Here is a 15,777-nt window from a genome sequence, read left to right as displayed (position 1 = left end):
TACACGAACACATACGAGGGGAAGTGACAAAGCACTGCGGCCCAAATCAGAACCTTTAACAAACAAAAATATCCCAACGGGAAGTCATAACTGTTCCTTGACACATCCTCCACCTAGGTCCACATACTTTGGAAGGGGGCGTTTCCATCTCTCTAATGCTTCTTCCCCCAAGGAATTCTGTCCTCTTCAATTTGGACCAGGTCAAAATGGCAGTTTTCGTATCTTTTAGGAACTCAAACTGTATTCCTTTAAAATGTTCTCTGAGAACTCTCAAGGGGCAAAATCCGGGCTCTAGGGGGGTGGGGTACTCTTCCCAACCCAAGTCTTGCAGAAGAGCCTTTGCTGCCCTGGACGAGTAAGCAGGTACAACTCTGCTGGCCTTTTCTTCACCATGGCACTTTTCAATTTTCTTAAAATCTTCCCTGATGGTTTTGTGTCTTTCAAGATGGAGATTATCTCTAAGGAACCCAAAACACAGTTGCCAGAACCTTCTGGGATGCCTTCTCTGTCTTCGATTTAACTGGCCCACCCCAAGTCATTGTTTTGATTGGACCTTTTTGTGGAAGGCACCCTACAAAGACTAAGACAAGTTAGTACTGAGAACGCTTGTCTGCAGCCACTCATTGTCCAGAGAGACATGTTTGAACAGGCTTTGTCTGGAACACGCCAGTGCACGCATGAACTGGAATCCCAGTAGCAATGTTCTATCTCTGAAATAAAATCATTTTATCATCTCGGATCACCATAAACTGCTACACTCAGCTGACTGAGAATTATTTCAAGTCCGCACTGTGCTGTGGCTTAGTGATGCAGCAAAATGAAAGACACGTAGGACACATTCAAACACAATGCCCTTTGCCTCAGGGCTTGACAGACACGTCGAACTTTCCTTCCCAAGCAAAACACACAAAAGCTTCTGCCAGCGTTGCTTCACACCGGAGCAATCGGCAGGACATGGCAACACGTCTGAAGAACACATTAGAAGGTTCTAAAGCTTGAGTCTACAAGAGAATGAGCCTTCGTAAAAGCAGAAGTCCATTGCTGGGTCAGTTCAGAACTAAGTTACCACAATGCGCCCAACACAGAAGGTAAAAGGAAAAGAGACTATTCTGACAATCATCTTAGAGAATGAAGTGCTTTGGCAGAGCAGAAGGGGTCGACAGCTCACAGCCATCGAGTCGACTGTGACTCATAGGATGCCTACCCATTTTTCTCCTGAGGAGTGCCTGGGGAAGACTAGCAAAAGAAAATCCATTTTTAATAGCGGCTCAGTGACTTGCCCATTCCTCCCTCCCATCTCAGGAGGCTGAGTGCTAGTTGACCTGCCCACTCTCCCTCCCGGATGGGAATTGCTGGGATTAACTTTAGAATGTACCCCATGTTCCCAGGTTCGGGACACTACCATTAGTTTAGACTGTTCTTCAATATATCATTTGTTTTGATTATTTTCAATATTGTTCCATTTGATGTTGTAATCTGAATGGTGTAGTTAATCTTGTTATGATAACCAGGATGCTATCATAGATTTTTGTATAGTTTCTTTTCTGATAAGGAATGTACCTTGTAATGCATGCTTACTTTTCTTGAAGTTACAAGTAATCCATTAATTTTGCTTTCTGCAACTGTTCACACTTCCTTGAACCCTAGATAAGTGATAAATGAGTTTTCGGCCTTAAAGATGGACTGAGAAGTTCGCTCAGGGCTGTTATGAAGGGAAACATCTTTGGTTTCTCGGTAGCCCAGGTAGCTGATTAGACTCTTCTAAATTTCAAGACATTATAGTGCCTGTCATTTATTTGAACCCGCAGCATGACTGGTAGTTTTGAACTGCTGACCTTGTGGTTAGCAGCTCAAGATATAATCCATTATGTTACCAGAGATATAGCTAACTTAAAAACAACCATTTTAGGATTAGACAAAGCTGCCCTGGTAGTGCATTGGGTTACTAACCACAAAGTTGGAGGTTCCATCCTAGCAGAGGCTCCCGCGTAGAATGCCGTCTATCTGTTCCTGTACAAATCGACACTCTCAGATTCTAAAGCACAGTTCTGCTCTGTCTTACAGAGCCCTCTAAGTTGAATCTATTTGATGGTAATGAGTTTGGTTTAGAGTTACTAGGTATTCTGAATTTCTAGTATTTTCATTTTCATGTCTAATTCTCTGGTCTTTACTTGGCAAAGAAATGAGCTTCACATATTAAAAAACAACATTATCATTTACAAAGCCCCCCAAAGGCCATTTAAGGCCAGTTTCTTGATGGATGTAAGAGGCTTCTATAATTCTCCCCAAACTACCCTTGAAGCTATCTATTTTAAATCACTTCCCATGCATTTTCCTTTTAGCCAAGGGATACAGCTTTATTCCAGGGTCTTGGAAGGGATTTTATTTTACAAAGGATTGACGGTGGTGGTGTGCTCTTAGTGGTTTGGCCAAACAACCCAAAGTCTCAATTTGTGAAAATGCCAGCAGTCACCTCAGTTCAGCAGACAAACTGTATTCATAAAAAGAACTCTTCATACTGGGATTCTGATTTGATAGCACTACTTTATCGAAGGACCAAAGACAATATAGCTTGAATGATACGAAGGAAGAACACTTGAATTTGTGACTAGAAAGTTTTTCAGTTCCACAAACTTCAGTCTCAAGGATAATCTATGTACTTGTATTCCCTGCCCAGGGCAGATACTGGTGGGTTCCTACCAAGTGGAACCACTTATGGGAAAAACATGCAAAACATGAAGTCTGGTATATTATCACCAGGAAACAAAATGTTATCCACAATTTCAGAGGGTCCACCAAACCCCTCAAGTTCATGGCTGTCTGAAAGGCTCCCTGAAGGTGTCAAGGAGAGAAAGAGGGAGCCCCACAGCCCGAGCTTCAGGTATATATTAGTCACCGTTTGAGTCTCAACGCTTCTTCAATATAGGGCACCTTGAGATCTCTCCCATTTGGGTTCTTTTCTCAAGTTTTTGTTTTCTTTTTTACCTCTTTCTTCTAATTTGTTTCCAGTGTCCTTATTATTCAGATACTTACTCTGAATTCAAGCATTATCTCTATATTTCTGAAGTTAAACATTTTTTCTGTGCCTTTGAAATATGGGAATAAAAATATGTCTAGCTCTGACATATTTCATAGTGTTCTAACCAAATCTATTGCCACTGAGTCGATTCTGACTCACAGCGAACCTATCTGTCCAAGGCTTCTGAGACTAACATATTCACCAGAGCAGACAGTCTCATCTTCCTCTGCAGAGGAGCTGATGGGTTGGAACCACCACTCTTACGACGACCCACAGTGCCCTCAGAGCCAAATGAGACATTGCACACAAAAGTGTTTTGGCTTCTGGATTACAAGTCAATAAATTCAAATTGTATTATTTATTAACTGGAATGAACTAAACTAACATCACTGCCATCATATTGATTCCCACTTACAGCAACTCTATAGGACAGAGTAGAACCGCTACTTAGGGTATGGAAACTATGTTTTCATGGGAGCTGATAGCCTTATCTTTTATTCAAGGAGTAGTTAGTGGTTTTGAACCATCAACAGTTTGGACAGCAGCCACAGTGCTACCTTCAGTGCCACTGGGGCTCCTTAACTGAATTAATTACCAAATTTTTCCAATCTGGAGAATTTACATAAAAACCTGGAATTCTAGCTTTTCTCAAGAAAAATAAGATGGGAGAGGAGGGGGCTGAGAGCGGTAGTGGGGAGCCAACAAAGTCAGAGAGAAGGGAACAAGAGATCCAAAATGGATGGTGAGGAAGGCGTATAATGCTAGATGGGGTTCCGTCACGAGCAATGTCTCCGAGAGGAAATACAGAGAGCCACATGGAGGGTGAGCATGATAGTGGGAGAAGAGGAAGGTGAAAGGAAATAGAGGAAAGAAATGGGAGACAAATATATTTATGAGTATGGGGGAAATAGACCTATGTGCATATATTTATAGGTTTAGTAGTAGGGTAGCAGGTGGATATCGGACTTCCTTGCGCGCATTTCCTCAATACAAGAGCACCTTGCTGAGCTAAATGGTCATTTCATGATACCCACCTTCCCAACATGATCGCTGAAGACAGACGTGTGCATAAGCAAATGTGAAGAAAGCTGATGGTGCCCGGCTATCAAAAGATATAGCGTCTGGGGTCTTAAAGGCTTGAAGGCAAACCAGCCTGTGTGAACACGAGGTGTTGAAGGGATCAGGTAGCAGATACCAAGGAACAAAAACCATCATTGTGTGATCACCTTCCCCATGTAAACACTGAAGACGAATGCGTGCATAAGCAAGTGTGGTGAAGAAGGCTGATGGTGCCTGGCTATCAAGAGACATAGCGTCTGGGGACTTAAAGGTTTGAAAGTAAACATGTGGCCATCTAGCCCAGAAGCAACAAAGACCACATGAAAGCAGCACAGCAACATGTGTGATCATGAAGGGCCAAGGGGATCAGGTTTCAAGCACCAAAGGGGGGGGGAGGGAATAAATCATATCATTGTGAATGAGGGGAGCACATGATGGGGACCCCAATGTCCAGCTGTAGACAACTGGACATCACTTGCAAAAAGGTAGTGGGGAGATTAGTCACTCAGGGTTCAGTGTAGCAACAATGAAACTCACAACCTTCCTCTAGTTCCTGAACGCTTCCTCCCCTCCCATTTATCATGACCCCAATTCTACCTTGCAAACCAGGTTAGACCAGAGGATGCTCAGCGGTACAGATGGGATCTGGAAACACAGGGAATCTAGGGCAAATGAACCCCTCAGGACCAACGGTGAGAGTGGTGATACTGGGAGGGAAGGGGGGATAGAAAGGGGGAACCAATTACAGGGATCTACATATAACCTCCTCTCAGGGGGATGGGCAACAGGAAAGTAGGTGAAGGGAGATGCCGGGCAGTGTAAGACAGGATAGAGTGAGGACCTGATGCAGAGGGCTTAAGTGGAGAGCAAATGCTTTGAGAGTGATTAGGGCAAAGAATGTACAGATGTGCTTTATACAATTGATGTATGTATATGCATGGATTGTGATGAGTTGTATGAGCCCCTAATAAAATGTTTTTAAAAAAGATACGATAGAGTAATAATTTATAAATTATTAAGGGTTCATGAGGGAGGGAGCAGCGGGGAGGGAGGGAGAGGGGAAAAAAAGGAAAATGAGGAGCTGATTCTAGGAACCCAAGTGGAAGGCGAATTTTGAGAAGGATGAGGTCAATGAATGTATAAGTGTGCTTTAGACAATTGATGCATGTATAGATTGTGATAAGAGTTGTGTGAGCCCCAATAAAATGATTAAAAAAAACCTATTTATAGAGGTATAGCTATAGGCATGTATATATGTAAACATATTAATTTATAATGAAAGGGATAGAGCCCAATGTACATATATTTATATGTTCAGTATTAAGATAGCAGGCAAACTTTTTTTCATCTTTTGGAGTAGTTGGTTGACATATTCAGCGGGTCTCTCGTTCAGGGAATACATGTTTAAAATGCATAGTGGTTTTTTGTCTATTGTTCCCTTGATCATTATATAGTGTCCCCCTTATTTCTTTTTTGGTTTGTACTTTTAGATCATTTCTATCTGAGATTAGGATTGCAACCCCTGCTTTTTTTGAATTGCTGTTTGCTTGGTATGCCTTTCTCCAGCCTTTGATTCTCAGCCTATTTTTGTCTGTAGCCTTGAGATGTGTCTCCTGTAGGCAGCAGATTGATGGGTTGTGTTTTCTAAGCCAGTCTGCTAGCCTCAGTCTTTTAATGCCTGAGTTCAGGCCATTCATATTCAGAGTTATTATCTCCATCTGTGGACTCTGTGATGTCATCTTATACCCTTTGTGTTGGGTGTTTTCCTACCTCCCGATCAGTGTGTTGTACATGTGTGTGTGTTTCATTCTTGACTTCTTTCCACCCTTAAACCAATGCTATCCTGGGGGTTGTTTTCACTTTGTTAGCAGGCAGGTTTCTACTCAAGGCCTCCCTTAATACAAGAGCAGTTTGTGCTGATAATCTGACACTCTGATACTCACCTTCCTGACACATTGCTGAAGACAAATTGTCACATAAGCAAATATGGTGAAGAGAGAGGATGGTGCCGTTTATCAAAAGATATAATGTCTGGGGTCTTAAAGGTTTAAAGTTAAACAAGCAGCCATCTACCAGGGATGTAAATGAGCCCACATGGAAACAGTACGCCAGCCAGTGTGAACATGAGGTGCTAATGGGATCAGGTATCAAAAGATCCAAAAGTATATCGAAGTGAACGAGAGAGGTTGGAGTGGAGAGCCCAAGTACATCTGTAGACAACTGGATATCCCCCCACAGAAAGGTTTTAAGAGATGATTCAACCAAGGTGTAGCATAGCACCCATGAATCACACTTCATCCCTCTAGTACCTGAATGCCTCCCCCCTCACTACCATGACCCAGTTCTACCTTAAAAATCCAGCTGGACAGGAGAACACACATCGGCACAGATAAGCACTCTGAACACATGGAATTCAGGACAGATAAATCCCTCAGGAATAGTAGTGGGAGTAGCGATATCATGAGGGTAGAGGGGTGGTCTTGGAGGGGGAAGGGGGAGAAAGGGGGAACCCATCAAAAGGTTGTATATATAGCCCCCCCCACCAAAAGGGACAAATAAAAGAAATATGTATAAAGGGAGACAATGGACAGTGTAAATAGTAACAATATATAATTGATCGAGGATTCCTGAGGGTGGGAGAGTGGGGGGAGAGGGGGAAAAAGAGGAGCTTATACCTAGGGCTCAAGTAGAAAATGTTTTGGAAATGATGGCCACATATGGACAAATATGCTTGATACAAGTGATGTATGGAATGTTATAAAAAAGAAAAATCAGATGGCCTGGCAAACTGTGATGGTATTTCCATATGGCATCCAGTGACTAGGTAACTGTTTCTGGCTAAGCGGGGTGAGGCTCTAGTGTGTGACAGTGCGCATCATTCTGTGCTGCCCCCACGATGGAGGCAGAAAGCCACTGCCATGCTTGCTCGTAAACCTGCCCTGTGGCCATGTGGGTTTGCAAGTCTCACTTAGTCAAGAGTTGTAGAATCTACTCCTGAATCTAATACTTTCTTTCACTCATTCCTTTTCAACCTGATTCCTGAACAGGAACTTGAAAATCAAACTCACTGCCATCGAGTTGATTCCAATTCACAGCAACCCTATAGGGCAGGGCAGAATCTCCCCTGTGAGTTTCTGAGACTAACTGTTTACAGAAGTAGAAAGCCACAGCTTTTTCCGTGGAGCTGCTGGGGGTTCCAGGATCCAAACTGCTGACCTTGTGGTTAGCAGCCCGATGTGTAATCAACTACACCACAAGGGGTCCTGGGCCTTTCATGTTATGTAAGTGTCTCCTCACTTCACAATGGCGACTCCTCTCACTCACTGCCAGAGTCAGTTCCGCATAGCAGCCCTCTAACAGACAGAACTGCCTCTCTGGGTTTCCATCTTTACAGGAGCAGATAAGCTCTTTTCCCCAGAGTTGCTGGTGGGCTCAAACTGCCGATCTCATGGTTATCAGCTCATTGTCTAGTCCACTAATCCATAAGGGGACCACACCCCCTCAAAATAAATTCTTAATTACAATCACTTTCACTCGCTGCACTCGTGGTTTTTCTAAATCACTGAAAAGGCTTCTGGCTCTAAAGCACTGCATCTCAAATATATCTGGTTTACCGTTCCCTTTGCAGAAAAGAAAAATATGCGTTTGTGTGTACACACACAAAGACACACACATTAATATATTATTCAGCACCCCTCTGACAATTAAAACCTTTTGGACTACAGCTCCACACCCAGGATAGAGTGTAGGCATCTGCTTGTGCATCCACCCCCGGGATATTCCCAGTGCCCCACCGGGAGCGGTATCACCCGCTCTGGGCAACACTGACCTAAGTAAGCTGTACGGCGCCTGTTCAACATTCTTAACAAGCCCTTGGGAAGGGCTGAGTTTGTAACTCAGGACTCTCTGTACTAACATACTAATATGAAAACAGGGGAAGGAAATGTCACCTATTTTTTTTATATATAATCGTTTTATTGGGGGCTAATGTAACTCATCACAATCCATCCATCCATTGTGTCAAGCACATTTGTACATTTGTTGCCATCATCACTCTCAAAACATTTGCTCTCTACGTGAGCCCTTGGTATCAGCACCTCACTTTTTCCCCTTCCTCCCCACTCCTCTCCCCCTCATGTACCCTTGATAATTTATAAATTATTATTTGGTCCTATCTTACACTGTCCGATGTCTCCCTTCACCCACTTTTCTGTTGTCCGTCCCCCAGGGAGGAGGTTATATGTAGATCCTTATAATCAACTTCCCCTTTCTACCCCCAAACTACCCTCCACCCTCCCTGTATCACCACTTTCAACACTGGTCCTGAAGAGATCATCTGTCCTAGATTTCCTGTGTTTCCAGTTCCTATCTGTACGAGTGTACATCCTCTGGTCTAGCTGGATTTGTAAGGTGAGTTGGGATTGTGATGGGGAGGAAGCATTTAGGAACTAAAGGAAAGTTGTATGTTTCATTACTGCTACAGTGCACCAACTGGCTTGTCTCCTCCCCGCGACCCTTCTGTAAGGGTATGTCCACTTGCCTACAGATAGGCTTTGGGTCCCCAATCTGCACTCCTCCTCCTTCACAATGGTATATTTTATTCTTTGATGCCTGATACCTGATTCCTTCGACACCTCGTGATCACAGGCTGGTGTGCTTCTTCCATGTGGGCTTTGTTGCTTCTGAGCTAGATGGCTGTTTGTTTACCTTCAAGCCTTTAAGACCCCAGATGCTGTATCTTTTGATAGCTGGGCACCATCAGTTTTTTCCACATTTGCTTATGTTCACCTTTGTCTTCAGCAATCATGTTGGGAAGGTGAGCATAGTGGAGTGCCAATTTAACAGAACAAAATGTTTTTGCATTAAGGAAGTACTTGAATAGAGGCCTAATGTCCATCTGCTTTTTAATGTTAAACCTATAAATACATGCAGGTAGATCTATTTCCTCAATATCATATACATTTACACATGTACATGCCTGTATTTAGACTTCTATAAATGGCCTTAGTCTCCTAGTTCTGGAAATGTCACCTATCATCATGAATGAGCATCTAGTAAAACATAGTCTCAAATACCATAACCAAACCATAAAATCTAGTGCATTGATTAACTCTGACTCCGGTGACCCTGTAGAACATCCCTAATACAGTTCCCAGGGCTGTAAGTTTGACGGTAGCAGACTGCCTTTCTTTGACGTTGATCTATTATCTATTTTTAAATATAAGTAACTTGGGAAAAGGTAGCATTTCTCTTGGCTATTTTCTCTGTTCTGTACCTGTTGGCTTTAGTCATACTTTAGCCTCTTCCCCAATTTACCTCATAAGCAGCACCCAGGTCCTGGAATTTCTCCTGAGCTTGTGGATCATCAGGGTTCCGATCCGGATGAAGCTGCAGGGCTAGTTTCCTATAGGCTTTCTTAATGTCCTTGATAGAGGCACTTCGAGGCACCCCCAAGATCTTATAGAAATCTCGCCTGGTGGGGACAAGGGAGAATAAGTTATTAAAGAGCTGGACATTATTACAGTTTATAAAAGTGAGTTTTATTTTTTCTTCTTTACATTTAGATCTGTGTTTCAGCAAAGGGTGAATAGGTATATGGGTGAATCACACCTGTCCTGTATTTATGAAGGGGCTTCAAAAAGTTTTGTGGAAAAACTGAATTGAAAAGACATGAAAAATTTGCGCAGGCTTTCTGAAGTCCCCTTTTATGAATAGATCACACACCCTGCTTGTTGAGCACTCCTAGACTTCTTCAAAATATCAGCGGCACTTTCCTTTTGAAACTATATTTGGCCAAAAAAAATCTCCCTTATTATAGGGTCACAGATTCTTCTTAGTTGACAAGTCAAATAAACTCCCCGTTTTATTTCCTTGTACAGAGTCTAAATAAATTGTTTCCTTTTCTCTTTTCCAAATAACCTTTGACTGTTGCCCAAATCGAACAATAACCTCAAAGGATGATTTTTTCCTTATATTGATGTCCTGAACCACAGAACTGTTGGCAGGTTAATTAAGAATGAAGTGACCAAAGATAACTACACAGGTTAATACAAAGAGTAAACCAAAGCCTAAATAACAACTCTGAAGGGAAAATACCATCCATTTGGATGTATAAGTTCTGGTGTGTTTGCTGAAAATATATATATTAACCTTCTAGCTAGCTTTAGTACCATACTAGTTTGTATGGGTCATGCCTTAATTCTACGTATTGAAGTTCATATGCAAGAGCGTATATGTTTCAGCAGACATGTATATGCACATGGCAGAAACTAGGGACTGAGCTAGAAATTCACTGACTTCCTTGGCAGGGATTATTCTGGAGCCAAGTTAATCTAATGGCACAGCCCACTGGGATAGTGGAATAGACTATAAAACGTTCAGGGAAGGGATGGTATGATGAACTGGACCAATCAGAATGTTCATCAAAAAACCTATTCTTTTTGACACCGTAAATTATTCTGAAAATGCTTTCTCTCAACAACGGGAGTGGGAGAGTTGTTCACAATAGTGACGCTGATGTAGTATTGATGGCAATTTGGGGAATAAGTGCATTGGGGTACCAAGATCCAGGTCATATAGGGCATTCTATATGTTGCTGTTGGGTGCCCTCATGTTGGTTCCAGCACATAGCAACCTTAGTTAGGTTCAACTGAATCAAACACTGCCCAGTCCCTGTGCCCACCTCGCAGCTGTTATGTTTGAGCCCAATGTCGCTGCCACTATGTCAATATACAGACATATTTTAGAACTCAGCTAACTATGGTCTTTACTTAAAACAATGTTTTGTTTTAATTATCATCCACAAAGAGTGCCATGAGGATTAATCAGGTGTTTCCTCCAAATGTGTAAAATCTTGGCATCTCTTGTGATAAGAACTAAACACAAGAATTTCCATAATTAACAACAGGGCTAACCACATGAGGTTTGCTCCGTATAAACTTAACAAGAAAGTGCTTAAGCAACAGCACAGAAAAATTAAGAGAAACAGCTAGTATAGCTCAGCATTAACATTACAAGATCTTATTTTCCAAACAAATGAAGTTTACAGCTACCATATTAATATTTATATTAACATTTTATTTCAAAAACTTTACAATACTTGTCACTTTAAGTGTAAAAATAAATGCCAAAATCATCCTGAGAAGAGGTAATAAAATATTACCTAGGAAAAGTAAGTATGTTACACAGTTCCCCCTTGGGAAAAATGACAACAAAAAGTTTGGGAATAATGCACATTAAAACTCCCTCTAAAATGAACAAGAACATACATTTTAAAGCCCTAATAATAGCCCGGCCCCTATTAAAACAATGTATGAATTATCAGAAGCCAACACCCTACTTTTCCCCACAGTCCACAACATGAGCCTGTCATATCATATCCTCCGGTCTCCAGGCTTACAGAAACTCTTGGGACTTAAAGGCAGGATGGAGCCTCAAGAGTTCTAGTCCTACCCCCCACACTCCTCACTTACCTAATGAGAATGGATACGGTTCCCTCAAGGCTACATAACTCAAGAGGCTACAGTCCCAGGCAGCTAGTTACTTGGTGGTGCTCAAACGTCATTCAACTTCTCAAGCAGGTGCAACTGAGTCAGTGACACTCAATGACCGCAGGGGCTCAACACTGCACGTAGGTGGGAGAAACAGGCGCGCCAAAGGGTCTGTCTTGCTCCTCAATTCGTTTTCCTCGGCCCCACGCGTGGCCTCGCTAGCTGCTCCCCTCATTGCTTCACTTGGCCTGGCACAACCCACACATTTGGACACCGGCGCCCCACTGGCTCTTCGCAGGCTCAGCACCGACTGGTCCTCTCCTCCAACCCAACAGGACACCACAGCCCACCCTCTGACCAAAGACCTGCCTTCCCCGCACCGTCGGCCGGGCACCGTCACTCCCTCCTTAGTCAGACGCCCCTTCTCGCTCCCAACTCGGAGCTCTCAATCACCGCCGTCTCCCCTTCAACCACGTCCTTCCTCTCCCAACTCCCACTCGGCCGGACAATTTTTGGTCTTCAGGGGCTCCGGATGGAAGCCCCTCCGACTCGTGTCACCCGCAGCCCTCCTTTCCACCCTCCTAGCCCGGCCTGCACTCTCCGGTCCTTCTCCCGGAGCCCCACCGCGGCTCTGCCCCTCCACTCCTTCAGCCTCGCCCCGCTACACCCCCCTCTGCGCCCTCCCCAGCAAAGGCGGACTCGGGCCCCGCGCCCGCGGGTGCCTGTCCCTCACCCGGCGATCACGGTCCCGATGAGGTACAGCAGCAACAGGCAAAAGGTGCCCAGGTTCTGCGGGGCCATGGTGACTCTGTCCCGGGCGCTAAGCCAAACACGGCGCACAGTCGCCTCCGCCGCCGCGCTGGCTCCGCCACACGCGACCCCGTGAAGCCGCTCCCCGCTCGGTCCGCAGCGGCAGCCAGCGAGCCCCTTCCTCAGCCAGTCCACTTCCCGGGAGTCTAGTCCCGGTGAGAGGAGCCTCCAGCCGGCGCAGGCCAATGGCTGCCCAGGACGTCACACGCGCCCGGCGCCCGGCAGCCAATCAGCGCGGTACACTTCACCTCCGAGGCGGCGCGGGCGACCAATCAGGTCTCAGAACGGAAGCCGCAGCTCGCGGCCAATCAGAAGCGGAATCGTCAGAGGGTCGCGCCGCCGCAGAGACCCGCTGGGCCAACTCCCGCTTGCCTGGAGAATTGCGTCGAGGGGAGGCGAGGCTCACGGTAAGCCCCCTGCGCACGGGGCTGCTGCTCGCCCACCTCCCCTGGCTCTTCACCCATCGGGAGGCGCCTCCTCCTGCGCCATCCAGTTGCAGGGAAGGGGCTTTATGTTGTTTAATAGTCACGGAATTCCATTCATTTGAACTGCTTGCTGTGTGTTGGGCCCCAAGTGTTGCTGCCGGGAAATTTAAGCGCAATGGGTGATGATGACCCCCACGGCAACGGACGAAATGCTTAGATCTTATTTTAGATTCTCCTAACAACTGCATTTAGGAATTGTCCGCATTTCACAAAGAAGTCGTGGTACCCAAGGGGAGCATCTTTGTTAGATGCAGACTTCGGCTTGGATTCGGCTTTCACTACACCTAAGCAGGTGTGAGCTGCTCTGTGAACAAACTTGGGACAAAGCCCTTGCCGAAAAATACCCGAACGCACTGCCATCAAGTGCAGGGTCATTCATAGCGACCCTATACGACAGGGTAGAACTAACTGCCACCGGGAGACTGTAGCTGTTTACAGAGTAGAAAGCTGGTGGTTTCAAACTGCTGACCTTGCAGATCGCAGCGCAATGCGTAAACCATTATGTCACCAGGGATCCTTAAGCACTTTCAGTGTTGCCAATTTTTTTTAATTAATGATTTTATTGGGGGGCTCTTGCAAATCTTCTAACAATCCATCATTCAATTGTATTAAGCACACGTGTACATATGTTGGCATCAACATTTCCAAAACATTTTCCTTCTTGAGCCCTTGGTGTCGGTTTTTCTTTTTTCCCTTCCCTCCTGCACCTCCCACCCACGTGAATCCTTGGTCAATTATAATTATTTCTTGTCTTACACTGTCTGTTGTCTCCTTCACCCATCTTTCTGTTATCCATACCCCTTGGGGGGGGAGAACTATATAGCCAACCTAGTGATGGATTCTCCCTCTTTCTCCTCCCCCATCCCTTTACCCTCATGATATGGATACTCCCACTACTATACTTGAAGATTTTATTTCTATCCTGAATTCCATGTGTCCAGAGCTCTTATCTGTACCAATGTGTATACTATGGTTAGCCAGATTTGTAAGATAGAACTGGGTCATGGTAGTGGGGGTGGAAGGAAGCATTCAGGAGCTAGAAGAATGATGTGTGCTTAGTCGGTGCTATACCACACCCTGGTTGATTCGTCCCTTCCTTGTAGCCCTTATGTGGGGGAATGTCCAATCATCTAGAGATGGGCTTTGGGTCTCCCCTCCAACCCCCCTCTTTTGCATCAATATAGTTGTTTGTTTTGGATCTTTTGATACCTGATCCCCTTGACACCTCATGATCACACAGGCTGGTGTGCTTCTCCCCTGTGGGCTTATTTACTTCCCTGCTAGATGGTTGCTTGTTTACTTCAAGTCTTTAAGACCCCAGATGCTATATCTTTTGATAGTTGTCGTGTTGCCTATTTTTAAGAGGGGAAACATCATTTAGCACAGTGTCTGGCAATAGTAAGTAAGCAGGCAACTAATAACTTATTACAGTTCCCAGCTGAACTCTGATTTCCTAGTGTAGTTTTGCTCATTTCCATAAACGCAGCACCTGCTGTTAGGTTAGGCCTCATAGAAACCCTGTGCACAGCAGGTTTCTCAGGCTCATTCCATCTTCACACTTGTTCTTAAGTTTGAACATATTGTTGCAGCCACTATGCCAGTCCATCTTGTTGAGGGCTGTATTAGTCCAGGTTGACTAGAGAAACAAATTCACAGACCCTTATATTTGTATAAGAAAGCTTTACATAAAAGAGCAATTATATATTGAGAAAACATCCCAGTCCAGATCAAGTCCATAAGTCCAATATTAGTCCATATGTCCAGTACCTGTCTATAAATGCCTCTTCAGACTCATACAACACATGCAATAATGCTGAATGCAGGAAGATCACAGGCCAGTGGATGGAAAGTTTTCTGGATCCAGTGACAGTGAAGGCATCTCAGTGCTGGCATGGGTTTCCACGTGGCTCCTCCAGTTCCAGGGCTGTGGCTCCATCAGCGTAGCCCCATGTGGCTTGTCAACAGGAATGTGCAGCAGAGAGAGTGTGTTTGGCCTCCAGTGAGCTATTTATCTTCATTGTGCTTCCAAATGAGCTCATCAAGCTTCGACCTGATTGACAGGCTAGGCAATACCCCTTTCCTCAAGTTGACAGTAAATTATGTAACTGCCACAAAGGCTTTCCTCTTTTTGCTGTCCAATGCACTGTGAGATGAAACCTTACCATCTTCTGCCACTAAATAGCATTCTGGTGTACTTCTTCCAAGGTAGATTTGTTTGTTCTCTTGGCCCATGGGGCTTGTAGTATTCTTTACACCATAGTTCAAATGTGTTTGGAAATCCTCATCCATTGTTCACTCATGAACCTCTCTCTCATTATGGAAAAAGTTAAATTGTGTCACTCCTGCTTAAAAGTGCTGATGGCTTTTTATTGCATGTAAAATAAAATTCCAACTCCTGGCCATAACTTACATGGTCTATATGATGACCTATATACAAGTGTTCCAAATGCCGGGGAAGCAGCTGGGAACATAACCAGATTTATGATCTCATGGAACCGACATTCAGTACGTGAGTGCAGAGGACAGTTGCGGAAAAAGTCAAACAGGGTGGTATAAGACTAAGGGACTCCATCCAGACTCACTGCCATTGAGGTGATTTTGGCTCATGGTGACCCTAAAGCAGCAGTTCTCAACCTGTGGGTCACCACCCTTTGGGGGTCGAATAACCCTTTCACAGGGGTCACCCAATGCATAACAGTAGCAAAATTACAGTTATGAAGTAGCAACGAAAATAATTTTATGGTTGGGGGTCAGCACAACATGAGGAATTGTCTTAAAGGGCCGTGCCATTAGGAAGGATGAGAAACACTGCCCTAAAGGATAGGGCAGAACTGCCCCTATGGATTTCCAACACTGGAACTCTTTACAGGATTAGAGAGCCATGTCATTCTCCCAAGAGCAACTGCTGCTTTTA

The 15,777-nt window shown here is 44.5% G+C and overlaps 2 protein-coding genes across 2 annotated transcripts in view; one reads left to right on the top strand and one right to left on the bottom strand.

The window, feature by feature from the left end:
- The window catches only part of DNAJB11 (DnaJ heat shock protein family (Hsp40) member B11), a 30,712-nt gene extending 18,162 nt beyond the window's left edge, over window positions 1-12,550 (bottom strand). Inside the window, exons 1-2 of the mRNA XM_075556181.1 lie at window positions 12,302-12,550; window positions 9,395-9,551 (exon numbers count right to left, since the gene is read on the bottom strand). Of these exons, the coding sequence (XP_075412296.1) occupies window positions 9,395-9,551; window positions 12,302-12,369 (225 nt within the window). The 5' untranslated portion in view covers window positions 12,370-12,550. The remainder of the gene's footprint in view (window positions 1-9,394; window positions 9,552-12,301) is intronic.
- A 180-nt stretch (window positions 12,551-12,730) lies between these two features.
- Window positions 12,731-15,777, top strand: part of TBCCD1 (TBCC domain containing 1) — a 37,936-nt gene continuing 34,889 nt past the window's right edge. Inside the window, exon 1 of the mRNA XM_075556180.1 lies at window positions 12,731-12,785. The gene's annotated coding sequence lies outside the window, so the exon portion shown is untranslated. The remainder of the gene's footprint in view (window positions 12,786-15,777) is intronic.

This window comes from Tenrec ecaudatus, chromosome 8 (genome assembly GCF_050624435.1).
Source record: "Tenrec ecaudatus isolate mTenEca1 chromosome 8, mTenEca1.hap1, whole genome shotgun sequence".
Classification (NCBI taxonomy): Eukaryota; Metazoa; Chordata; class Mammalia; order Afrosoricida; family Tenrecidae; genus Tenrec; species Tenrec ecaudatus.
The sequence above is the reverse complement of the archived record's forward strand: the minus strand, read 5'-3'. Positions and strand labels throughout refer to the sequence as shown.